Genomic DNA, 27708 nt, shown 5'->3' on the forward strand with positions numbered 1-27708 from the left:
CTTTTTTCTTTCCAACCTGGTGCCTTCTATTTTATTTTCTTGACTAATTACCCAACCTCTAGTACAATGTTGAATAGAAGCGGTGAGAGTGAACATTTTTGTCTTGATCCTAATCTTATAGGGGAAACATCCAGTTTTTCACCATTAGGTGTGTTGTTAGCTGTGGGTTTTTCATAAATCTCTTTATCAGGTTGAGGATGTTGAGTGTTTTTATCATGAAAGGCATTGGATTTTATCAAATACTTTTTCTCCACTTAATGAAATGATCATGTGGTTTTTGTACTATTTACTGGTACATTTACATGAGGTCTGCCATTGGAGTAAATCTCAGGAATTACAGAAATTAAAGGTTAGTGGACATCAGTATTTGGATAAATGGTAGAAGCCCTGGGAGTAGGTGAAATTATCCAGAGAGAGCATATAGAAAGAGAAGGTGGTCAGAGAGGAAACTTAGAGGAACATAAATATTTAATTACCATGTGCAATAAATTTAATGTAATGAAGACTTCACCTAAGGCAGCAGTTGTGGTTTTGCTATACTAGGTAATTGTGCTATTGTCTACAGCTATTGACATGTCTGACGATCTCTGGTAACGTGAAGTTTTTCTGCCCTCTATTTGATTGCCTTTGTATAACCCTTATACAAAGTATAACTATTTAAGGTGTAGGCAAGGAAGAGAATCAGCATGGTTTTTTTGAAATGAATATGTACAGGTGGAGCCAAAGTAGGCTTACAGTTGTGAGTACATGAAACAGTTTATTCTTGTATTATAATTTACTAATTATTGCATTATTTTCCAAACTGATGACAGTGCTGGGAAGCAAGATCTCAACAAAAAATAATGCTTCCCAGAATTATAGTTTTCAGCTTCTTTCATGCATTTGGATTAAGGAGGGAATGTAAGGAAAATTCATGAAAAACAAGTTGGGGATTGAGCTATAGGCTAGTTAAGACTATGTGTTCTTTTGAGGGTAGTGAGGCTTCTAAGGGTTCTGAAAATGAGCATTTAAAAGATATGTTAATATAGATGCGCAAAAACAATGGACAGAGCTTGCTTAAGGCAAAGATAGACCTCTCACTAGAGAAGTTATATGCCTGGGGTGTGACTACCCACCATGACCTGCCCAGTTTGGAATTTTTGATCAGATCACCCTGTGAGGTTACTTTTTGTTAGTGTTATTATAGCACCCCCTTTAAAAGTTTTTAAAGAGATTATCAAAACAGCTTTATTTATAGCCCCGCAAACTGTAAACAACTCAAATGGCAGGAGCCAGGCCAAGGAGGGCAAAGGGAGAGGAAATGGGGGGCATCTGTAATAACCTCAACAACAAAAATAAATTTTAAAAATAGTAAATAAATGTATTTCAGTTAACCCATATCATGCATACTATTAAGCACTGATAGACATAGCATGTACTCGATTTCAAAATCAATGTGTTGGGAGAAGGAAACCAGACACGAAGAAAACATACTGTATGATTCCATTTATGTTATTCTAGAAAAGTAAAAGCAAATTTGTAGTGGCAGAAATCAAACAGAGACCCGGGAGGGAGGAATTGGCCGTAAAAGGGATGGAGGGAACTTTTTGGGATAGCACTACGTTTATATCCACTGAAAAACCATTTTTAGAAAGACTGTTAACTCATGTTTTCTAAAAGTACATACATATAGGTCTTTCAGTGTGAAAAATTGTTGGCTTTCTGTTCTTATGATTGCAGGAAGCATATGTGCCTCATTTCTTACCCAAAGCTACCAACTGCCAGTTCTTGATACAATGTTTATAAGAAAGAACTATCGAGGCAAAGATTTTGGGCTTCATATGCTGGAGGACTTCGTTGATTCCTTTACAGAAGATGCACTTGGCTTGCGGTATCCACTGTCCTCTATAATGTACACAGGTAAATGGAATAAGTGAAAAATGTTGAACTTGTCTCTGACTAGTTTCTGCAGAATTTTGTAAATGTGCATATTACAATATTAAATAAATTCTGATTATTTGAAACCCTAGGCCAGTGATGGCGAACCTTTTGAGCTCGGCGTGTCAGCATTTTGAAAAACCCTAACCTGCCCTGACCGGTTTAGCTCAGTGGATAGAGCGTTGGCCTGCGACTGAAAGGTCCCAGGTTCGATTCCGGTCAAGGGCATGTACCTTGGTTGCAGACGCATCCCCAGTAGGAGGTGTGCAGAAGGCAGCTGATCGATGTTTCTCTCTCATCGATGTTTCTAACTCTCTATCCCTCTCCCTTCCTCTCTGTAAAAAAAAATCAATAAGAAAAAAAAAACCCTAACTTAATTCTGGTGCCGTGTCACATATAGAAATTTTTTGATATTTGCAACCATAGTAAAACAAAGATTTATATTTTTGATATTTATTTTATATATTAAAATGCCATTTAACAAAGAAAAATCAACCAAAAAAATGAGTTCGCGTGTCACTCTGACACGCGTGTCATAGGTTCGCCATCACTGCCCTATGGCTTAATTTTGCAAATGTGTCCTTATCTCACTATATATATAATTTTTATATATATTATATATATATATATTGGGGGGGTATGGTAGCTTTTTAAAAGATAGGAACTTTAAATTTTTTTTTAAACTGTTTTTGTTTTAAATATTTTTTTTTATTGATTTCTGAGAGGAAGGGAGAGGGGGAGAGAGAGAAACATCAATGATGAGAGAGAATCATTGATCAGCTACCTCCTGCACACTCCCTACTGGGGATCCAGCCCACAACCCGGGCATGTGCCCTCATCGGGAATGGAACCATGACTTCCTGGTTCATAGGTCAAGGCTCAACCACTAAGCCACATTGGTTAGGTAGAGCTTTAACTTATATACCATAAAATTCTGCCGGGGTCCAACCCCAGCGGGTCCAGGGGTCCCCAAAGGTGTGGACGGAGTCGGTGAAGAAGGAATGACATGGAGACAGCGTTCAGTTGATCAGCAACCTAGCCAGGATCTCTAGCCCGGATCTCCAGAGAGGTTCTGCTTCGGATCTCCGGCGAGGTTCTGTAGCCACGTTCCCTCGCTAGGTTCTCCAGCCAGGTTCTGTCCAGGCTCTCCAGTCAGGTTCAGTGTCCAGGTTCCAGTCAGGTTCTCCTGCCAATCTCTGTAGTCAGGTTCAGTCCAGGATCCCTTGCCATGTTCTCCCGCTAGGCTCTGTCTCTAGGCTCTGAGGCCAGTCCCTCTCCAGGATCCTCCGGCATGCTCTCGCCAGCGAAGTTCTTCTGTCTCTAGAGAACGTTCTGTGTAGGTTCTGTGCCTAGGCTCTGTCTCTCTTGGTCCTGTCTTCCAAGCCCTGTGTCCTTAGTTCTGTGTTCTGAGTTCTGAGTGTTTCTGTCTTGTTACAACTGTATTTATACCAGTTGATTCAATCCTATCAATCTCTATTACAAAGGTTAGGGCGTTTCTTATCTCCATTCCAGGGAGAAAAGATTATGTAGTTTAAGCATGATTGTTCGTAGTTAAAGGGATTAATTACCCGCCTGGCACTTAGTTGAGGGGTTTTATTCCCTCCCTAACTTCAGGGGAAAATCCCTACCTGGGGACTCAACCTTTCTTGGAGAGGTGACCTTGGTTAAAACACAGCGCCAAGAAGGTGAGCAAACATATTAAGAACCGTATGCCATATATGCCAGGTCCCTTGAAACAGCAAGGATGGACCGGCTCCCGGCAAATTCCCCCTTTTTTATTTTTTAAAAGCAAGCATTAAAAAGAAAAACCTCAAATGCTCTCTTATATCCATTTTAAGAGTAGGATTGGCGCTTTCTGCTATTACCTGAGTCCTGATCTATCACCCCAGGGAGAGCTTGCCAATCCTGCACTTTCCCGGGGTGGAAAGGCTGCAGTGGGGTTAAGGATAAGGCTCCTTGGGCCTACCTTCTCCCATGCCTCTACATTTACCTTTCCGGCACCTTTCCTTCCTCAGAAAAGCATGGACGTATTTCTTGTATAAAATGTTCTGTCTGACTGGGAGTAACCTTAATTCCTCTGCTAACAAGCATATATGTTAAAAGATCAATACGGAGTCTTTTTTCTTTAGACTCAGTATGGCACATCTTCTTAATCTAAAGATCAATACAGAGTCTTCTTTCTTTGGACTCAGTATAGCACATCTTCTCAATCTAAGAATCAATACAGAGTCTTCTTTCTTTGGACTCAGTATGGCACATCTTCTCAATCTAAGTTCTGTACTATCCACCTTCTTACCCTATTTATCCTCTATAGGGGGGTCTGTAGCACCCTGGTGGAGTCCTATCCGTCCCGAGTGTGGAGGTTCTCAATGGGGCGGCTTACCTAAGGGAATCCTGTTCCAGGGGTTCCCAAAGGTGTGGACGGAGTCGGCGAAGACTATCCACCCTCTTCCTACGGTGGAGTCCGATCCGTCCCGAGTGTGGGGCGCTTACCTAGGGGTCCCTGTTCGGGCGCCAGATGCCGGGGTCCAACCCCAGCGGGTCCAGGGGTCCCCAAAGGTGTGGACGGAGTCGGTGAAGAAGGAATGACATGGAGACAGCGTTCAGTTGATCAGCAACCTAGCCAGGATCTCTAGCCCGGATCTCCAGAGAGGTTCTGCTTCGGATCTCCAGCGAGGTTCTGTAGCCACGTTCCCTCGCTAGGTTCTCCAGCCAGGTTCTGTCCAGGCTCTCCAGTCAGGTTCAGTGTCCAGGTTCCAGTCAGGTTCTCCTGCCAATCTCTGTAGTCAGGTTCAGTCCAGGATCCCTTGCCATGTTCTCCCGCTAGGCTCTGTCTCTAGGCTCCGAGGCCAGTCCCTCTCCAGGATCCTCCGGCATGCTCTCGCCAGCGAAGTTCTTCTGTCTCTAGAGAACGTTCTGTGTAGGTTCTGTGCCTAGGCTCTGTCTCTCTTGGTCCTGTCTTCCAAGCCCTGTGTCCTTAGTTCTGTGTTCTGAGTTCTGAGTGTTTCTGTCTTGTTACAACTGTATTTATACCAGTTGATTCAATCCTATCAATCTCTATTACAAAGGTTAGGGCGTTTCTTATCTCCATTCCAGGGAGAAAAGATTATGTAGTTTAAGCATGATTGTTCGTAGTTAAAGGGATTAATTACCCGCCTGGCACTTAGTTGAGGGGTTTTATTCCCTCCCTAACTTCAGGGGAAAATCCCTACCTGGGGACTCAACCTTTCTTGGAGAGGTGACCTTGGTTAAAACACAGCGCCAAGAAGGTGAGCAAACATATTAAGAACCGTATGCCATATATGCCAGGTCCCTTGAAACAGCAAGGATGGACCGGCTCCCGGCAAAATTCACCTTTTTAAAATGTTAATCCTCACCCAAGGATATTTTTTCCATTGATTTTTAGAGAGAGTGGAAGGGAGGGTGGGAAAGGGGAAGAGAGAAAGAGAGAGAGAGATAGGAGAAACATTGATGAGAGAGAGACACATAGATTGGTTGCTTCCTGCATGCACCCTGATGGGGGCTGAGGATTGAACCTCCACCCCAGGCATGTGCCCTTGACCAGTAAACAAACCCAGGCACTTTCCATTCCCCCATTTCTCCATTACCTAGTAAACACTAAAACACTAGCTGCTAGGGCTTATCTGCCTTTTTTGTAATAGTCATCTGAGTGGGTGCGAAGTGGCCTCTAATAGTTTTGGATTGCATTTGATGTTGAACATTTTTTCATGTGCTTATTGGCCATTTGTATGTCTTCTTTGGAGAAATGTCTATTTATATTATTTGACCACTTTTGGGGGGGTTATTTGTCTGTGGTAGCTTTTAAATTAAAAAAGAAAGAAAGAAAGAAAGAAACCTCAGACATATACGAAAGTATAAAAAGTAAAGTAAATACTTATGTACCACTAGCCTGTACCATCTATGAGAAATGGATGCTTTGCCAAAACAGTTGCACTCCCACCTAATTAGCTTACTCCCTTCCCTAAAATAAGCATTGTCCTCAATTTGGCATTTTTCTTCATGCATTTCTTAGACTTTTAAGATATATATGTACATCCTCCAATAATATGTCATATTATTTTTAATATTTTAAAAATTTATATAAATGAAAGGTACTGTATGAATTCTTCTTTAGTTTGCTTTCTTTACTCATCTTTATGTTTATTAGATTCATTAATGTGGATTTACATAGCTCTATTCATTTTCAGTGCTGTTTAGTATTCCATTGTATGGCTATACTATGTGGTGATGTTTTAAAAACTATTCATATTTATCTTTATAAATTTATATTTGCATTTGTGTAAAGGCCAAACAACTGTTTTTTCTTAATGTAGTAAGATTTAATCCTGGAAAGTAATTTATTTGAAAACTTCAATAAAATATAATTTACCATCAGATGTTTATTTTCACTAAAAATATATTTTCTAGGTTTCCTCTCTTTTTTAATATTAAAAATCTAGAAAACAAGAACCAAATGTTGCATCCCCATTTTGAATTACAGTTTTTCTCTAGACCCATACATGTGAATGGAATGAATCCTTGTATCCCCTTTGATAAGTTGAACATAGATTACTGCTTTACTAACTGTGGGGAGGAACGGAAATTCATCCACTATAGGAAGAACTCCTCAGTACTTCACTCTTTGTGCTTTCATTTCGAATTTAGGACCAAGTTTTGTAAAGTTCCATTAAAAAGAAACTGTTGGGATTTTGTTTAGGATTGCATCAAGTTTACAAAATAATTTGGAGAGAATTGGTTTTTTTACACTATTGAATCTAACAATCCTTTTATTTAGTTCTTCTTTTATGTCCCTCAATAAAATTTAATAATTTTCTTTTTAAAGGTTAAACACATCTTTTATTTGGATTTTTATTGCTTGATCACATTAAAACTTTAATATGGAATTTCATTTAGAATTTTTATGTAAATGAGATGACTGTATAATTTTCTTGAGTTGCTTTGGTGTTTTGGTATCAAAAAGTTATGCTAGCCCATTAAGTGAGTTGGCAGCTTTCTATCTTTCTGTTTTCTAAAATAATTGATATTTTGGATTTCTAGAAAATTCTAAATGTGTTTTTCAGCTTGCAAGCAATACTTTGAAAAGTATCCAGGAGACCATGAACTCCTTTGGGAAGTTGAAGGTGTTGGACATTGGTACCAGAGAATACCTGTCACCAGAGCATTACAGAGAGAAACACTTAAAATTACAGGTAAGAATGTTTTAGTTTGAACACATGTCCCACTTAAAAATAGCAGTGCCTGATGGTAATGGTGCCTTATACTCCAGAGCAGTGGTGTGCTATGATGTGATCTCTCTAGTAATAGACCCTTTTTCCTAAAGTATGATTTTTTGTTATGTATTAATATTAACATTTGAGTCACTAAGAATACCCCAGCAGAATGTAATAATTGGTGTGTACGAAATAAACAGAGATACTGAAACAGTATAGAATAGGCATCAGGAGATCAAAGATAGTCCACAGTCTCATGTATCTCTCCTCAAAGTCACAAAATACAGATGATTATTTAAGACTCTTGATAATTGAAAGGTTTTATTATAAGACTAGAGACCTGGTGCACAGATTTGTGCACTGATGAGGGGTGTTGCCTGCAGGGATCAGCCCGCTGTGGGAGTGCCACTCATCCCGGTCAGCCAAGCGGCACTCCCACTGTAAGACTGCATTGACCACCGAGGGGCAGTTCCTGCATTGAGTGTCTGCCCCCTGGTGGTCAGTGAGCACCATAGCGACTGGTTGACCAGTCATTCTGGTCGTTCTGCCATTTGGTTGCTGGGCTTTTATATATATTCTAGAGGCCCGGTGCACAAAAATTTGTGCACTCGGGGGGGGGGGTGGTCCCTCAGCCCGGCCTGTGCCCTCTCGCAGTCTGGGACCCCTCGGGAGATAACGACCTGCTGGCTTAGGCCTGCTCCAGGGTGGCAGAGGGCAGGCCCAATCCCTAGGTGCAGCCCCTGGTCGGGCTCAGAGCAGGGCCGATTAGGGAGTTGGGGCGCCGCCCCCTGTCATGCACAGAGCAGGGCGGATTGGGAGGTTGCAATGCCACCCTCAGTCACACTCAGGGTAGGGCCAATTGGGGGGTTGGGGCACCGCCCCCTGTCACACTCAAGGCAGGGTCGATGGGGAGGTTGCGGCGCCACCCCTGTCACACACACAGCAGGGCCAATCAGGGTTGGGGCTCTACCCCCTGTCAATCACAGAGCAGGGCCCATCAGGGGGGTTGGGGCTCCGTACCCTGTCACACACAGAGCAGGGTCGATCAGGGGGTTGGGAAGCTCCCCCCTGTCATGCACAGAGCAGGGCCCATCAGGGGGTTGAGGAGCTCCCCCCTGTCACTCACAGAGTAGGGCCGATAGGGGAGTTGGGGCACCGCCCCCTGTCACACACAGAACAGGGCGGATCAGGGGGTTGGGGCGCCGCACCCTGTCACACTCAGGGCAGGGCTGATGGGGAGGTTATGGCTCTACCCCGTCACACACAGAGCAGGGCCTGTGGGGGGCGGTTGGGGCGTTGCCCTCTATTACCCACAGAGCAGGGCCAATCAGGGGGTTGGGGCGCTGCCACTGTCACACTCAGGGCAGGGCCGATGGGGAGGTTATAGCTCTACCCCATCAAACACAGAGTAGGGCCCGTGGGGGGGTTGGGGCGCCACACCCTGTCACACACAGAGCAGGGCCGATCAGGGGGTTGGGGCACCGCAGCCTGTCACACACAGAGCCGCAGGGCGATCAGGGGGTTGGGGAGCTCCCCCCTATCAGGCACAGAGCAGGGCTGATCAGGGGGTTGGGGCGCCTTCCCCTGTCACGAACAGAGCAGGGGGGATAGGGAGGTTGTGGCCCCGCCCCCTGTCACACACAGAGCCGCAGAGCGATCAGGGGGTTTGGGCGCTGCCCCATGTCACGCTGATCCCAGTGCCGGGAGGCCTCGCGGCTCCGCTGATCCCAGTGCTGGGAGGCATATTACCCTTTTGCTATATAGGATAGAGGCCTGGTGCACGGGTGGGGGCCAGCTGGTTTGCCCTGAAGGTGTCCTGGATCAGGGTGGGGGTCCCCACTGGGGTGCCTGGCCAGCCTGGATGAGGGGATGATGGCTGTTTGCAGCTGGTCACACCCCCTTCAGGGTGGGGTCCCCACTGGGGTGCCTGGCCAGTCTGGGTGAGGGGCTGAGGGCTGTTTTCAGACTGGCGGGTGACTGAAGCTCCCAACTGCTCCTTTTTTCTTTTTTCTTTTTTTTATTCTGGGCCAGCTTTAGCTCTGAGGCTTGCCTCCAGCTCTTAGGCCTCCCCTGCTGAAAGCAGGTATCTGGTTTGTTTGGGGTCTATAATCGAAACACTGTTTCAACTCTAGCTCTGAGATCCTGGCTGTCTGAAAGCAGGTTTCTGGGGTTTTGTTTAGCTTCTATATTTGTAACAATGTTTCAAACTGCAAGCTCAGAGGCCGGCAGCGGCAAGCGGGGAATGTTGGAGTCCTCTGTCACTGAAGCAAGCAAGCCTCATGTTCGCTTCAAGCTGCCTGGCTGCCGACCGCCATCTTGGTTGGCAGTTAATTTGCATATCGCCCTGATTAGCCAATGGGAAGGGTAGCAGATGTATGGCTAATTACCATGTTTCTCTTTTATTTGATAGGATAGATAGATAGATAGATAGATAGGGGTGAAGGGGATATCCTACACCTAGATTTTCAATACCCTTCTATTCATGCTGCTCTGTAGGGCTTTTGTGAAAGTCAGAACAATGTTATTAAAACCAAATACTGATTGGGTTACAATTTGTAAAATTCTTCTACACACAGGAGTTCCTCCAAATGAAGCTAAAAGAACTACGTCTGGAGGATATGGTCTTGCATCTGTTCCAGAATATGAAGCAGGAACTGAAGATAGTCAGTCTAGTGAGATGCAGCTAACTGTAGGTACACTGTATATTTATTGTAGGAAATAATTTTTGTTTCTTTAAAATAGATTCAATGAATATTTAAATTTTTAAATGTTATTGTTCATTCAACGGACTTAAGGAATTTCTACTGTATTCATTTTCTGGCATCTTTTAATTGGTTACTAAGGACTTAATTTTCTTTGAAAAATAATTTGGAATTCATATAAAATAATATAGAAGAAAATGAAAGTCTGTAATCCCCCTCCTCCAGAGATAGCAACTGTTAATATCTTGCATATAATATACATGTATCTGCATACATTTTATTTTTGTTTTCTTTTATGCTAATTCTAACTGCTTTTCTCACAACATTTTTTTGGAGGCTACAAGGATGCATAACATAACATGTTAAGCATTTTTCATGGCATTACTAATTTTCTACTGTTTTTAAATATGATTGTTAAACAGCAGCACACTAGCCTATTCTATGTAAACTAGAGGCCAGATGCACGAAATTTGTGCAAGGGGCTCAGCCCTCACAGCCAAGGCGGCTTGCCTCGGCCCTCACAGCCCTGGTTTTGTCTGGAAGGTCATTTGGAAGGACTTCTGGAAGGTCGTTTGGCTGTCCGGTCTAATTAGCATATTACGCTTTTATTGTTATAGATGCTATCATTTATTTCCTGAACATACTAAGTTTTAATTTGTAATGTAACTAGAGGCCTGGTGCATGACATTCACACACTGCTGGGGGGAGGTTCCTCAGCCTGGCCTGCACCCTCTTCCCAGTCCGGGACCCCTCGGGGGATGTCCGCCTGCCAGCTTAGGGGCAGTCAGACATCACCCTATGGGTCCTTACTGCTGCCCTGGAGGCAGGAGAGGTTCCCGCCACCCCTGCTGTGTTCTCCAGCCATGACCCTGGCTTATGGTTGAGCAGCGCTCCCCCTGTGGGAGTGCACTGACCACCAGGGGGCAGCTCCTTTGTTGAGCATCTGCCCCCTGGTGGTCAGTGTGCATCATAGCAACCGGTTGTTAGGCTGTTCGGTTGATTTACATATTAGGGTTTTATTATATAGTATGTACACATTTGTACATGCATCATTGTGCATATGTTATTATTTCCTTGCACAGATAGGTTTCTAGAAGTGGAATAAGTAGTAGGCCAAAGGTTATGAAGTTATTGTGGGAACTGTGAGGCTAAGTTTCAATAAGTGTATGCTAGGCCTTTGTAGAATGAAATGCACTTTGCAAATACTAGGTAACCTGAAATTAGAAGAGCAATTCCCATTACTGTGGCTTTCTACTTTCCTAGAATTTACTTGATATTAGTTAAAATATGGGTCCATCGATGGGATTCTAGAAGTCTGTTTTTATGTAGTGTTTTTTTGTGGTGGCGCTTATTACAGTTATATTTGTTTTGTACACAGTATCCGATATATCTTTTGTGAGTGTTGAGTTTGCCTATGTAAAGTCAAGTGCATTTCAGAGACACGTGCTTTGGGGAATTATTTGTTCCTCTTATTTCCTGTTTTAATTAGCATAAGTGAAGAATTTCAAAGTGTTTTTAAGGATAATATAAATAATAACTATATATAAATAATTAGAGTTTTTAAATTTTTTTCTGCATTTGGAACTTCAGACTTTATAATAAGCCCCAATCCTATTATATTGCAGTCTAAATTCCTCAGTTATACTCAGATTCACTTAGCTTTGGCCAGATATCATGAAACCAGGAAAAGTAGAAATATCTACTCTTCCAATATATGCAGTGATATTAATGATTTATTTTAATATTAAGCAAATAATTTTCAATGTGTCATTTAGGGAGAATATATTAAAATTACACTAGGTCATAAGGTTGGCAGCATGAGTTAGATTTTTGTTATTTTAGAACTTCATATTCTTTATAGTAATAGTTTAATTCAAGGAAAATATTTCTCATATTAAGCTATTTATTACATCTCTCTTTTTATCAGTAACCACATGGGGAAGTAGTTTTATTTGTGTATTTTTACTATATGATGTATTTTTTAGCTTTATTGAAGTGGTATTGACAAATAGTTTTATATCTTTAGGGTGTCCAACTTTGTTTTGATATACATATACATTGTGAAATGATTATCACTACATGATTTATTCTTTAGATGATGATATTTCTATTTGCTTTTTCCTATTTTTGGACAGAAAACATTACATGTACTTCACTTTTTGTACCTTTTATTTATTCATCTTTATCTATGTCTTAACCTTGTCTAGTTGAACTATAGGCTTCTCAAACACAGGATCTTTATCTTATCCATCACAGTTGTTTTCTTGTTTGTGTCCTATAAGCACACCTTGAAGTGTAGGTGCCTATAATATTGTAGAGTTTTGATAGTTGTGTGACTGGATAGTTTATATAGTAAAGTGGGTACCTTGGCAAGTGCTGGGCATACAAATTATGGGTCTGTTAAGCCCGGGAAAAGCAGATGGTCCATTATTAGAACAGATAAGTGAACAATTACACTATAGGATAATAATGGCCTTAATAGAGCATACATACAGCAAGTGATTGCAGGTACATAAAAGAGAATGTATGACTAACTCTATGCAAGGACTGGAATTGGTGAAGTAGTAACTGAGTTGAGATGACCTTTAAAAGGTGTGTGGGAGTTCTGTGCCAAATGTTGCTAGGGCATTCCAAGGGATGGCATGTATAAAAACACAGAGGTGTGAAAGAAAATGGCATGTTTGGTATGGAAGAGCATTTGGTATTGGAAAAGTTGGGAGTTTGTATTTCAGGTAACGATAAACTTATTACATTTTATTTTTTGTAATGCAAAGGAGTAGCACAGTTTACAGATGGGAAGCACCACTGTCATCAGGGTGGAGAGGATTACGGGCGTGTGGCTCGAGTGAGGGATGCCAGCGAGGAGGCTATTGGAACAGTTCACGGTGAAGATGAGAAAGGCCTGAACTAAAGCATTGGCAGTACAAAGGAGGGGGCAGTTTTGAGAGATTCTTAAAGTCAGAATTGACAGGCTTTGGGGTTGATTGAATGAGGGATAGGAAGAAGTCATTACTGTCTCACAGCCATTCTGGTTAGACTGAATTATTACTGTCACTTAACCAAGATAGGGAATACTATTGGGAAAAGATTATTAAAATGATATTGTTCAGTTTGAGACAGGTTGGATGTGAAATTAGATGGAACATCCACTGGGGAGATATCTTATTAGAAATAGAGCTTTGGAAGTTGGGGGAATTAACTTGTATAGATATTGAAGTGAAGGTAGTAGATAAAATGAGAAAGGGAAAGCATGGATTGAAAAGAGAAGGTAGCTGAAGACAATACTGGAAACTCCAGTGCTTACCACTAAGACATAAGATGGCTTGATAAGTTCTTAGGCTTATAATAAATAAACTGGGCTGTACCATAGCCTTTTTATTTCTTACGTAAGTTTTAATTGAATAGTGAGTACAAAAAGTGCTATTTGAAAATGTTTTAAAGATTTTCTTTGACACTGAATAAAGTAGATCCACAGGGAGAAAAAATAATCTACAACATTTGGTTTTAATCTGTATCTCTATTTTAGATTGATTCTCTAAAAGATGCCTTTGCAAGCACTTCTGAAGGTAAGAAATTCAGCCGATCTATTAGAAAGTGTTTGAGACACTTGGAATTAGGTGTGTGTGTGTGTGTGTGTGTTCCTTAGAGCAAGTGAAGACTTACCCAGCTCTAAAGTCTACTTCTGCGTCTAATGCCACCATTTCCACTGATTTTGCTGTGTGAACAGAGAGAGCTATAGTACCTCTCTTCCTCATTTTCTTACCTATAAAATACAGACAGTAACATCTGCCTTGTTTATTTCCCAAGATTAAACAAACCCCATTTCTACTATATTGCAGTCCAAATTCCCCAGTCATACTCAGATTCATTTAGTTGTGGTCAGATATCATGAAACCAGGAAAAGTAGAAAAATCTAATCTTCCCACATATGCAGTGCAACTAATCTTTTATTTTAATATTAAGCCAAATAATTTTCTATGTATCATGTAGGGAGAATATATTAAAATTACACTATGTCATAAGGTTGGCAGAGATTATTGGGAGAGAATATAAATGAAACTGCAAAAACTCAAGACAACATGGAAATGTGAGAAACAAATATTAACAAAGTCTGATATGAGAGAAAGGGAGTGTGTAATGGTGGGGATATATGTAAACTAGCATAGTTCTTGCATGGCTGCTGTTTTTTCTTAGGTCATGATAAAACACCAGTTTCCACTCGGACTCGAAGTAGTCATCTGAAGCGGCCAAAGATTGGAAAGCGGTTTCAGGATTCTGAATTTAGTGGTTCTCAAGGGGAAGATGAAAAGATAGCTGAGACTTCACCTACAGCTTCAGTAATTAAGTAAAGTATTGTTTATTTTACCCTCATTATTTTGTTTATTCTTATTTGTGTATTATTAATATTTAGTATTATTATATTGTTCATGTAGCAAATGACCTTGGTATAGGAGTTTGTATTTGAATTTTTCTACAAGATAATTGGTTACACTTACCAGTGGTGTCACTTTGACAATGTTATAGGGAGAATTTGCTAATAAGAGAGTGGAATAAACTTATAATTTAATCTCATAGGCATGAAAATCCAGGAGAATATTCTATTGATTATCCCAAATGTGTCATTATCACCAACTTTGAATTTGACAGTAGCTGTAATTTTTAGTAATGCTTGGGTGTGGTTAATTTTAAAAACCCTCAGTTTTACATTATAACGGATTCATTTCACTGGGGTATTGGATATAACATAAATTAGTGATAACTATAAATGGTGCAGTCAACTCCTCTTAATCAACAGAACACATGGGTCAAAACTTTTCCTCTATCTTCCTTTGAAGCTTAAGAAAACAAGATTTTTAATTTTATATTTAAACTACACTTCTGCCCTACTAGTCCTACCAACTGTTCCTGAATCAACCATTCATAGTTTTGCCATTTTAGCTGTGAAATTATTTTACTCAGGTAGAGAATTTTGTGTCTATATTAATTTCCTTATGTAAATAATTTTTCATTTGTGTAATTGCATCAGCATGTAAATATTTTATTTTTGTAAAAAATTCATGTTAAAGACAATATAAATAGATATTTAAATCTAGTAATTTGTGAAAAGAATAATAAGAGTTTAGATAATTATGGTTTTCTCATGGAGCCACATTTTGATGTAATATCCTTTTTAGAAGGAAGTGCAACAATGTATTTTAAATTGAACATCTCAGAATGAGGTGGAATTCGGTTTGCTTTTCATAAACAGAACAGTAACAGTGAGGCTATATGCTGAATGCTTACTCAGACACTACAAAGAACGTCATTTTATCTTTGCCCTTGAAGAATGCCTAGTGGTTTCTAATACATGTATCTGTCTGTGGCTCAGATTAAGGGCACTGCAAGGTAGGTTGTGATGGGTAATAATAGAAGTGCAAACGCTGTGATGCAGAGGGGAGCGTGACTGCCTCTAATGGAGGGGGTGGAGACGGTTGGTATTCGAGCCAGGGCTTCAGAGATGTGGTAACTTAACAAGCAGAGTTGGGAGAAGATTTCTAGTCCAAGGGTTCACAAACTGTGATCCATAGGTCAGTTCAGGCCCACTACCCATTGTAAATAAAATGTTATTGTAACACATCCATGCTCATTAGTTTACAGGTTTATTATGATTGCTTTTGAGTTAAGTGGCAGAGTTGAGTACTTATTCAGGGACCATATGTCCCACAAAACATAAAGGAAAGTTTGCTGAGCCTGGCTCTATGCCATGGATGTCCAGAGAGTTTCCTGTAATGAAGGAAATGTCCTGTGTCTGCCTGTCCAGTATGGCAGCCACTACCCATGTGCCATTCAAGCACTTGAAGTGTGGTTGGTGCAGCTGAGGAACTGAATTTTTTATCTCATTTACGTTTAATAACAAATAGGAACACATGTCTTATGGCTACCGTATTGCATGTGCAGAACTAGACTACAGGAATAACATGAACAAAGGCACAAAACGAAGAGGAATGTTGATACAGATATATAAGGTAAATGGTAGTGTAACTGAAACCAAGTTTCAACTGCCTGCTGCCACAGAAACCAAACTTGTGAGACAGATGCTGGTGAAAAGGAAAGAGGTTTATTCAAGTGCTGGTCATCTGAGAAGATAGGGGATTCTTTGTCAAAAGCCCATCTCAACACCTCAGTGCAGACTGAGGTTTTTATAAGGAGGAACAGGGAAAGTAGAACAAAGGAATCACGGTGAGGGAGTTGAGTAGTTCTGTACATGCAGGCCAGCACAGTCCATTCCGATATGAATCTTGAAACTGGTGAAGTGATGGTCTGGTGTGCGTCATCCTGGTTCTATGGTTAAAAATTAGCAAGTTTACCAGAACTGGGATGACTTAAGGGCAGAGTCTGCTTCGTCTGAAGTTAGTTTCTAGGATTCTTATACAAACATGCTCTTCATCTGCAAGCTACATATTAGTCAGAATCAGCATTTACAGAAACAGTGTCAAAAAGAACGGTGGGGTGGGTTACAATTTCTCACTGTTTCAGTAGTATCTAGTAGGAGGTAAGAATATAAGGGTCTGGTCTTGTTAGGCTTTAAAGGGAGATATCCCTTATTCTCTAAGCCATAGAGGACTATCAGAGTTTTCTGAGTGGGGCTGTCACAGGTACAGATATGTATATGAGAAACACAGCTCTGAAAAACTTACTAAAGAATAAGTATTAAGATGAATTGGGTGCCCTTGTTGGTGTGGCTACGTTGGTTGACTGTTGTCCTGAGCTCTGAAAAGTTGCCGGCTCGATTTCTAGTTAGGGCACATGCCCAGGTTGTGAGTTCAATCCTGGTCGAGGTGTGAATGAGAGGAACTGATAGATGTTTCTTTCACATTACTATTTTCCCCAACTCTTTGTCTGTCTGCCTATCTATCTATCTATCTATCTATCTATCTATCTATCTATCAATCATCTGTCTATCTAGAAAAGATGAATTGGGAAGAAGTTACTGTGAGAATTCTCCAGAGAGAATTGGGACCTGAAAATGGTAATAGTAAGTTAGGGATATGTTTGAAAGGCATTTCGGAGGTAGAACTAAACCATATCATTTATGGTCCAAATTGATTTTTTTTGAGAAAGAAAAGGGTTTTGTAATATGCCAATGCTGGGATAAAAGCTTTAAACTGTACGGTCCCAGGTATACTAGGATGTATGTTTACTTTAATAGAATAAGATATTATCAGATATGAATAAAGGAAAGGTCTCGTTTACATGTTTGAAAATATAGTGATGTTATTAATTGAACTGGAGAACAAGGTAGGAAAGAACAAATTTATAGGATGAAGAGATTGGTCTTGGACCTGTAAAATTTGAAATTGTTGACTGAACAACACTTAGTTGACTCTCTAAAGTGTTACTTTATTAACAGATTCCTGAAATTCATATTCATCCTTAAGAAAACATGTAAGAATTTTGTTTCGTTTTTAGATTGGAGTCTACTTCACACACATCAGAGAGCTCAGAAGAATTACTAGAAGAAGAACATTCACAGAGTGTGGTTGAATTTGAGGATGGAAGTAGTGATAAAGATGCTCATTCAACACCTAAAATCCAGTCACATCTGGAGAAGCAAGATGGTGAAAAGGTAGGAGATCACTATTTATTCCATAAATAAAATGAATGGAAGTAAATGAAACTTTAACTTTCTTAATCTACCTTATAGAACCAGTTAGAATACTTTAAGGTCCCACAGGTCTTCAATTGCAATCCTAATTTGGTTAGGAGGATATGAATGAATTTCCAAGGAAAAAAATATATATATATTTGACTGAAAATTCCTGCTAAAATAACTAAATTCATTTTTTTAAACACCAGAAAACATACAGGAAAATCCTCTGTGACTAAGTAAACTCTTTATCTCACTTGATTTCTTCAGCTCCTCAAATATTTATCCATACCTTCTTTTTTCTTCTCTATTAATTTCTTGTTGTTCTTTTTCTTAAATAGCTTTAATCTTCTCTCTACAGATTCCTTATTTCTTCTTTCATATGTGCTGAAGTTTCTTTAAAAATCTTTTACCTGCTTGCTTAATCCAGCCAGCAGCTAAACAAGTGAAACTACATTACCAATTTTATTTTCTTAATTTACACCAATTTAGCTTCCCTCTATTTCTTGAAACTCTGTTTTTATTTATTTATTTATTTATTTAATATATTTTATTGATTTTTTACAGAGAGGAAGGGAAAGAGATAGAGAGTTAGAAACATCGATGAGAGAGAAACATCGATCAGCTGCCTCCTGCACATCTCCTACTGGGGATGTGCCCACAACCCAGGTACATGCCCTTGACCGGAATCGAACCTGGGACCTTTCAGTCCGCAGGCCGACACTCTATCCACTGAGCCAAACCGGTTTTGGCGAAACTCTGTTTTTAAATAACTTTTTTTCTTGTAGAAAACTTGGAAAACAAAGTACATATTTTAAAAAGAGACTAATGGGTTGCTTCCATATCATGGCTCTTGTAAATAATGCTGCAATGAACATAGGAGTGCATGTATTCTTTCAAATCAATGTTTCAGGTTTCTTCAGATACATTCCAAAAAGTGGGATTGCTGGGTCATAAGGCAATTCCATTTTTAATTTTTTGCTTTGTTAATCCTCACCTGAGGATATTTTTCCATTGATTTTTAGAGAGTGGAAGGAAGAGGGAGAGACAGAGAAAGAGAAATAATTGAAGTTACAGAGACACGTTGATTGGTTGCCTCTCGCAAGTGCCCTGACCAGGGCTGGGGATCGAGCCTGCAACTGAGGTACGTGCCTTGACCAGAATTGAACCCATGACCCTTAAACTGTGGGCCAACATTCTATCCATGGAGCCAAACTGCCTAGGGCCCATTTTTAATTTTTTGAAGAACCTCCACACTGTTTTGCATAGTGGTTGCACCAATCTGCATTCCCACCAACAGTGCAGAAGGTTCCTTTTCTCCACGTCCTCTCTAACACTTGTTGTTTATTGATTTATTGATAACTTTTTTGATAGGTGTGAGGTGGTATTTCATTGTGGTTTTGATTTGTGTTTCTCTGATGATTAATGATGTTAAGCATTTTTTCATGTATCTATTGGCCTGTATCTCCTCTTTGGAGAAGTATCTAGTCAGGTCTTTTGCTCACTTTTTAATTGGGTTATTTGCTTTTCTGGTGTTGAGTTATCTGTGTTCTTTATAAGTTTTGGATATTAACCACTTATCAGATATATCATTGTCAAATATCTTCTCCCATTCAGTAGGTTGTCTTTTTGTTTTCTTGATGGTTTCCCATACTGTGCAAAACCTTTTTAATTCGATGTAGTCCCATTTATTTTTTTCTATTGTTTCCCTTACCCAAGAAGATATTTCAGAAAACATATTGCTAAGATATTTTACTGTCTATGTTTTCTTATAGCAGTTTTATGGTTTTGGGTCTTACATTTCAGTTTTTAATCCATTTTGAGTTTATTCTTTTTTTTTTTTTTTTAACATTTTTTCACTTAGGCAACAGTCACACTTTTTTAAAAATATATTTTATTGACTTTTTGCAGAGAGGAAGGGAGAAGGATAGAGAGTTAGAAACATCGAAGAGAGAGAAACATTTATCAGCTGCCTCCTGCACACCCCCCCAATGGGAAAATGCCTGCAACCAAGGTATATGCCCTTGACCGGAATCGAACCTGGGACCCTTCAGTCCGCAGGCCGATGCTCTATCCACTGAGCCAAACCGGTTAGGGCTCGAGTTTATTCTTATACTAGCGGCCTGGTGCAGGAAATTCATGCACAATAAAAGGGGATTAATTAGAGGAAATATTTCAATATGCTATTTGCCCTTTCTCTATAATAGAAGTGTCAGAGATGAAAGAAAATTAGTAAAACGTATATGAAAATCTTTTCAGAGTCTGGGGCGCACCATGGGACCCAGAGTCAAGTCCCCGCCCACCCACGTGCGCCTCAAGATCGTGTGAGACCCAGACCCGGCCGGGCACCCGCCGCCGCCGCCGCCCCCATTGGGCTAGATCCAGACCCAGCTGGTCCCACCCTTGTCAAGCCCCGCCGGGTGGGGGGGCGCAGCCTCAGGTCCCCTGGCCCAGCACCGGGGTGGGGGGTGCTGCCTGAGGTCCCCCAGCCCAGGTCGGGGAGGGGGGCACACCTTGAGGTCCTCTGTCAAAGCCCCGCCAGGTGGGGGACATGGCCTGCGATCCCCTGTCAAGCCCCACTGGGCGGGGGGCGCAGCTTCAGGTCCCTTGTCAAGCCCCGCTGGGCGGAAGGTGCGGCCTGAGGTCCCCTGGCCTGGCGCCGGGGTGGGGGGTGTAGCCTGGGGTCCCCTGGCCTGGTGCCGGGGTGGGGGGAGTGGCCTGAGGTCCCCTGGCCAAGCACCGGGGCAGGGGGTGTACCTTGAGGTCCTCCATCAAGCTCCGCTGGCAGGGGGCATGGCCTCAGGTCCCCTGTCCCAGGGCGGGGGGCACAGCCTGAGGTCCCCTGTCAAGCCCTGCTGGGTGGAGAGCGTGGCCTGAGGTCCCCTGTCAAGCCCCACGGGGGCAGGGGGGCGGCGGAGCCTCAGGTCCCTGCTGATTGCTCGTTAAGGCTTATTACGGGAACTCGGCATCCGCTGTGGGCACAGCCATCTTGTGTTACAGGACCCCCCCCCTTTGCCCCCCGCCTCCACTGTGGGCGCCGCAATCATTGTGGTGGGGTGATGGTCAATTTGCATATTCCTTCTTTATTATATAGGCTGTGGTTAAGAAGGTGGTCTAGCAACCCCAGTGCCCATCAATACATGAGTGGATAAAAAAAGCTATGGACATATATATACACGATAGAATACTATTCAGCCATAAAAAAGAACAAAATTTTACTTTTTGTGACAGCATGGATGGACCTAGATGGTATTGTGCTAAGTGAAACAAGTCAGACAGAGAAAGATAAATACCATATAATTGCATTTATATGCAGAACCTAATGAACAAAATAAACAAATTAAAACAGAGAACAGACTGACAGTTGTCAGAGAAGAGGGTGGTGAGGGGGCTGGGTGAAAAAGGTGATGGGGTCAAACTGTACAAATTGGCCGGCTGGGTCCTCCGAGAAGCCCTGCGTGGAAGTGGGCGTGGGGGCCCCTGTGGCAGGGGGTTGCTCGGTGCGGAGAGTGCAGGAGGCAGGGTGACCCCCGGAGACTGCGGCCCCGAGGAATGGGTGGGTGGAGGGTGCCCGGGGGTAGGGTCGGGTCGGGTCGGGTCGGTGGGCTGCGGCGGGTCCGAGCTGGGAACAGAGCCTGCACCTTCCGCTGCCCGCCCTTCGGGGACTATCAGAACTGAGCCAAGAGGCAGGTGCACCAGGCAGATGGGTCTGAGTCCTGTTTGACAGAAGAGAAACTGAGTCACCAGCTCAGGAGCCGCAGGGTCAGCGGGCCCGAGGGCACTGGGTTCGCCTGTGGCGCAGAGGGTGGGGTGGGCCTGTGCGTGGAGGTGGCCTCTGTCTGGAGATCGGTTTCTCTTCTGTGTCCGTGCCTCGTGGCTCGGGTCCCCTGTGCTCCATGACTCCGGCATCTCCTGGCTTCTTCGTGTTGGTTTGGGATGGTCCCTGTGCTTGGAGCCACCTGAGTGTGCAGGGCCTAGGCCAAGGAGGAAGGGGAGGGGGTGCTGACTGTGGGTCGCAATAGGAGTCTGAGGTTTTGGGGAGACCTTCCTGAGCTATCTTCACCCCAGTCCTGGTGCCAGTCATTTTTCCAGTGTAATAGGGGGGAGGAGCGCTAAATTCTATGTCCAGCTCTGCTGTTTGCCAGTTGTAAGACCTCGGGAAATCTCTTCCTTCTCTAATTTCTCGTTTAGAAGATTGGAACCCACAAAGATAGCAATAATGGTGGTCCTTTATTTTGTGCTTACTTTGTGTCAAGCACTGATGTGTTCCACTTAATTCTCCCGATAGATACAAAAACTGAAGCTCAGAGAGGACATATAATTTGTTCAAGATTACACAGCTAATAGGTGTCAGAGATTGGATTTCATCCCAAGTCTGACTTCATAAGCCATGGCCTTAACCAGCAGGCTAGCCAGCCTTTAGGGCACACTCCCCAGTGAGAGAAGAGGGAGGTGAAAAGTTCGAGGATCCCCGCTCCCTGTTAGGTTTTATTTAGTTCGTGGCCAGCAAAGACTTGCCCTGACCCGACTTCCTAGCCTTTCCTCACCTGGTGCTGCTGCCTCTGAGCTCCAGACTGAAGGGGCAGCAAAGAAGTGGGCTGTGACCATTGCAGGCCTCTTCACACAGGGCTTGGGTGCTGGGCCCTGGGGTCAGCTTCCAAGACAGTTGCTGTTTCAATCCATCATCCGTCCACCCTCCTCAAGGAGCAGCCTCCCTAAGAGTTGGGTACATGAGGCAGGGTCTCTGAGCTCTGCAGAACTAGCTCCTCCTAGAGCTGAGGCAGTGGCTGAGGTCGGTCCAGTGAGTCCCTGACACCTTTCTGAGCTTCCGTGTCCGCATCTGTTACAGAGGTTGTTAAGACTCCCACGGGAAAGCTGCTGCCGCTCACCCCGTGTCTTCTGGCCGCTTCCCTCTTTGCTGCCCCTCCCCACAGGCTCCCCCTCTGCACCTCCTGGCGACCTTCATGAATGGTGCCCCTTCCCTGGAGGATGGGGCCTTCCCCTCTCCTCCTCCCTTGCCACCACCCCCTCCCCCTAGTTGGCGGGAGTTCTGTGAGTCCCATTGCCCTGGATTTTGCCCACCGTTTTCGCCTGTACCTGGCCTCCCACCCCCAATACGCAGGGCCCGGGGCCGAGGCTGCCTTCTCCCGCCGTTTTGCTGAGCTCTTCCTGCAGCATTTGAAGCTGAGGTGGCCTGGGCCTCTGGCTCCCTCTCACCACCCATCCCGGCCCTTCTGAGTCCCGGTGTGGAGATCCCACCACATGACCTGTCCCTTGAGAGCTGCAGGGTGGGCGGGCCTCTGGCTGTGCTGGGCCCTTCTCCATCATCTGAGGACCTGGCCGGCCCCCTCCCTTCCTCGGTCTCTTCCTCTCCTACAACCTCCTCCTCGAAGCCGAAGCTAAAGAAATGCTTCTCCCTCTGTTCAGTGGGTCGCTCTGTCCGAGGTTCAGTCTGTGGCATCCTGCAGTGGCGGGGGACCGTGGACCCTCCCTCCCTCCCCAGCCGGGCCCCTGGAGACCTCATCAGGCCCCCCAGTGTTAGGTGGAAACAGCACCTCCAACTCCTCTGGTGCGGCTGGGACCGTTGGCAGGGGGCTGGTTAGTGATGGAACATCCCCAGGGGACAGATGGACTCACCGTTTTGAGAGGCTGAGACTCAGTCGGGGAGGAGGGACCTTGAAGGATGGAGCAGGGATGGTGCAGAGGGAAGAGCTGCTGAGTTTCATGGGGGCTGAAGAGGCAGCCCCTGACCCAGCTGGAGTGGGCTGGGGAGGAGGGGCAGCTGGGCCTACCTCAGGGGGAGGAGGGCAGCCTCGGTGGCAGAAGTGTCACTTACTGCTTTGAAGTGAAGGAGGAGGAGGAGGAGGAGGAGGAAGTCGCCTGGAGTTCTTTGTACCACCCAAGGCATCTCGGCCTCCGCTCAGCATTCCCTGCTCTACCATCACGGATGTGCGGGCGACCACAGCGCTGGAGATGCCTGATCGGGAGAACACATTTGTGGTTAAGGTGGAAGGCTCCTCAGAGTATATCCTGGAGACAGCTGATGCTCTCTCTACATGTGAAGGCCTGGGTGTCTGACATCCAAGAATGCCTGAGCCCGGGGCCCTGCCCTGCTACCAGTCCCCACCCCACGACCCTCCCACTGGCCCCTGGGGCCTCATTTCTTACAAGAGAGAACACAGACAGCCTGGAACTGCCCTGCCTGAATCACTCAGAGAGTCTGCCCAGCCAGGATCTACTGCTGGGACCCAGCGAGAGCAACGACCGCCTGTCACAAGGGGCATATGGGGGCCTCTCAGACCGCCCTTCAGCATCCATCTCCCGTAGTTCCGCCTCCATTGCAGCCTCCCGTTTTGACTCAATGGAACTGCTTCCCCCAGAGTTGCCACCCCGCATCCCCATTGAGGAGGAACCCCCAGCTGGGACAGTTCATCCCCTCTCAACCCCCTACCCACCCCTGGACACTCCAGAAACAGCCACAGGGTCACTCCTGTTCCAGGGGGAATAGAGGGAGGTGAGGGGGAGCAGCCCCTCTCAGGGTATCCTTGGTTCCACGGGATGCTCTCTCGATTCAAGGCTGCCCAGTTAGTACTGGCCGGAGGCACCGACTCCCATGGTGTTTTCCTGGTACGTCAGAGTGAGACGAGGCGGGGCGAATATGTCCTCACTTTCAACTTCCAGGGCAAGGCCAAGCACCTGCATCTGTCGCTGAATGAGTAGGGTCAGTGCCGGGCCCAGCACCTGTGATTCCAGTCCATTTTTGATATGCTCAAGCCTTTCCGGGTGCACCCCATCCCTCTGGAGTCTGGAGGCCCCAGTGATGTTGTCCTTGGCAGCTCTGTTGTGTCCTCCCAGCAGCAGCAGGGTGAGCAGAGCAGGTCTGCAGGGGAGGAGGTGCCCGTGCACCCAAGAAGTGAGGAGGCCGAGAGCAGGCCGGGAACCATGCAGGGGTGTGCAAGGGAGATCGATGCTACCCCGATGCCTCCTCCACCCTCATGCCCTTCGGAGCGAGTGACTGTGTAACCGAACACCTCCCATGACCCACCCCTACCCCCTGAACCTCCTTCATGGACAGATCCCCCACATCCTGGGGCAGAAGAGGCGTCGGGGATGTCAGAAGTGGCAGCAGCAACAGCCACAGCAGCCAAGGAGAGGCAAGAGAAAGAGAAAGTGGGCTGTGGAGGGATTCAGGAAGAGCTGGTCCCCGTGGTTGAGTTGGTCCCCATGGCTGAATTGGAAGAGGCCATGACACCAGGCATGGAGGTCCAGGGAGGCCCTGGATCTAGTGGGGTCCCTGAAGCAACACCAATGGTGCAGCTCCAGCAGCTACCACTAGGTGGCGATGGAGAAGAAGGGGGCCACCCCAGAGCCATTAATAACCAGTACTCCTTTGTGTGACAGCCTAACCCCACCCTTTCTCCACTTTCTTGCTCCTTAGCCCTCAGTTCCTGAGACGGGGGCTGAGCAGGGACATAGAGGAGCGGTAGGAATCCCCTCCCCATATGTTTCCTTACCCTTGATGGCCAAGGGCATATATGTTGGTACAAGAAGAGATTCAAGAGTCACGTTAACTCCCCAGCTCATACACTACAGGTGCCCCGTCCCCTGGGGAGGGGACTTGGGTTCCATTACCTCTCCAAGGGGCTCTATGGTCAGCCCCGCCCCTGGGGGCCATTTCCCCATTATCTACCCCCCAGCCCAAAAGGAGGGGTGAGGGGGAAGGGCTATCAGTAAATATTAAGGTGGTGGTGGTGGTGGTTGTTTTAAACAAAATGGAGAAGCATAAATAAATAAAAGTGTTTATCTCAAAAAAACAAACAAAAAAACAAACAAAAAAACCCTACAAATTGGCAGTTACAAGATAGTCACAGAGATGCAGATTATAGCATAGGGTATATAGTCAATAACATTGTGATAAATATGTGTGGGGCCAGGTGGGTACTTGAAGCAGCAGAGGACCACTCTGTAAAGTACGTGATTTTTAAAACCACTTTGCTGTACGTCTGAAACTAATACAGAATAATACTGAGTGTAAATTAGATTTGAAAAATAAAAAAGGTTTATGTGCACCTATCAGTGGTGGCGAACCTTTGGAGCTCAGCGTGTCAACATTTTGAAAAACCCTAACTTAACTCTGGTGCCGTGTCACATATAGAAATTTTTTGATCTTTGCAACCATAGTAAAACAAAGACTTATATTTTTGGTATTTATTTTATATATTTAAATGCCATTTAACAAAGAAAAATCAACCAAAAAAATGAGTTCACGTGTCACCTCTGACTCGCGTGTCATAGGTTCACCATCATGACCTAGATGCTTATGGGCATATATATATTTGTGCTTTTTTTCTCTTTTAAAAACTTAATATTAACTGTACATACTTCATTTAACCAGTTTCATTTGTCCAACAATACATTGAGCACATACTGTTATAGGTCACCAGTGCCACTTCCATTGAATTCCAGTGAATTTTCTGACCTAGATTGACTACTCTCTCTTCAAGATTCTCTAGCTCCCTTGCTTTTTAATGCTACTGTATTTTAACTTCTTGGTTTTACTATCTCTTAAGTTTTGTTTTGTTTTATTTATTTTTTGACTGTTCTGCTTTTTCATCTAAAAGACTCAGTTCTTGACTTTCTGCTCTTTGGTTCATCCTCTCTCTTTTGAAAATGCATTCAATCTAATGGTTCAATGAGGGGATGACCAATAACTGTAGACTTTCAATATTGATCCAGAGTGTAGTCTCGTAATGTTACTTGCCTTCTGAATATTTCGGTTTAGACAGATGTCTTTTATCATCTTAAATTTAGCACAATCTCTATTCTTATCACTTCTATATTGAGCCTTGTAAAAAATTTCTTATCTTTCATTCAGTTCCCCAAACTGAAACTGGCTGGACTGAGTTGTTCTCTTCTGTTGCTTCTCACTTTTAGTTACCAGAATTCTATTTTTTTAAAGCTTTTGCTCTACATTATGCTAAGTGAAATAAGCCAGTCAATGAAGGAAAAATACCACATGATCTCACTCATTCATGGATAATAAAGACCATTATAAACTTACGAACAAAAATAGATACAGAGGCAGAGCTGCCTCAAACAGATTGTCAAACTGCAGCGGGAAGGCCGGGGAGGGTAGGGGAGCAGAAGGGGGGCGGGCGGGTAAGAGATCAACTGAAGGACTTGTATGCATGCATATAAGCATAACCAATGGACATAAGACACTGGGGGGTAGTGGAGGCCAGGGGATTGTCAAGGGCGGGGGGGAAAAAGGAGACATATGTAATACCCTTCGGAATACTTTAAGCAATAAAACTAAAAAAAAAAAAAAAAAAAAAAAAGCTTTTGCTCTATTTTTCTCATTTTCTTCCTTTTGATATGTCTTCTGCCCTAATTGGTTCTTTTATGAGTTTTTATTATAATTGTTTTCTTTGTGCAAGTTATTTTGTATGTCTAAGCCCCTGATTTCAGTAGTCCTATGGGAAATGTTCTTTATATGACTTCAAGGGTTCTATATAATTCAGCCAAATCTATTTCTGAACACTTGAGTGCATCAGTTTTCTTATTATTAAAATGGTAATAAAATGCCTTCTAATTACGAGAATATCAGTAGGATTAGAAATATTAGACATTAAATAGAAGTCTTGTATTGATAAACATTGGAAGATTTTTAGAAATTGCAGGGTTTGTGTTATCAGATCACTTTTCTATATTTTAATGTGAGGTAAGGAGGAGGACTGTTCAGAAATGACGCTTAGTTAACTAGACAGGGAACTGAGATTGGGGGCTCGTTTTATCCCTGCAGGAACCCGTAGCCAAACTCAGCTTCCCACAGGATTGCTAGTGTTCCTTCCCCCTGGCAGGGTAAACTCACTTCCAGGCTCCAAAGATGGTAAGTGCTGAGCAGCTGGTGTTCTGTAAAGAGGTGGCACCACATCTAGACCCTCTCTGGTGCCTTTTTACTGAAAAGGTTCCTCCCATGATTGCCCTTTGAGAAGGAAGAGCAAGAAGGGGCAGGGTTTCATTATTGAATCTCAGACCCACACTGTGTCCATAGTGTATCCAGTTCCTGTCCTCTCTCTCCATGAGAACAGGAGGAGTTTGGGGGACTTATGGATTCTTTTCTTTTATTGACCCTGCCTCATACATTTCCCCTTTTCCCCAATAACACTATTCTTTAACCCCTTCCCTATAATGTGGTAGAATTTATCTTGAGTCTTGGTACCTGACAGAT

General features: G+C 43.7%; 1 protein-coding gene and 1 pseudogene across 5 annotated transcripts in view; both read left to right on the forward strand.

The window, feature by feature from the left end:
- Positions 1-27708, forward strand: part of FAM169A (family with sequence similarity 169 member A) — a 71047-nt gene that overhangs the window by 39713 nt on the left and 3626 nt on the right. For all 5 annotated transcript variants that reach the window (XM_059694314.1, XM_059694312.1, XM_059694313.1 and 2 more), the window contains 6 exons: positions 1720-1899; positions 6999-7127; positions 9725-9837; positions 13377-13416; positions 14045-14195; positions 17300-17456. In XM_059694314.1, the coding sequence (XP_059550297.1) occupies positions 1720-1899; positions 6999-7127; positions 9725-9837; positions 13377-13416; positions 14045-14195; positions 17300-17456 (770 nt within the window). The remainder of the gene's footprint in view (positions 1-1719; positions 1900-6998; positions 7128-9724; positions 9838-13376; positions 13417-14044; positions 14196-17299; positions 17457-27708) is intronic.
- On the forward strand, positions 22333-25212 carry LOC132233523 (SH2B adapter protein 1-like; annotated as a pseudogene).

This window comes from Myotis daubentonii, chromosome 4 (genome assembly GCF_963259705.1).
Source record: "Myotis daubentonii chromosome 4, mMyoDau2.1, whole genome shotgun sequence".
NCBI lineage: Eukaryota > Metazoa > Chordata > Mammalia > Chiroptera > Vespertilionidae > Myotis > Myotis daubentonii.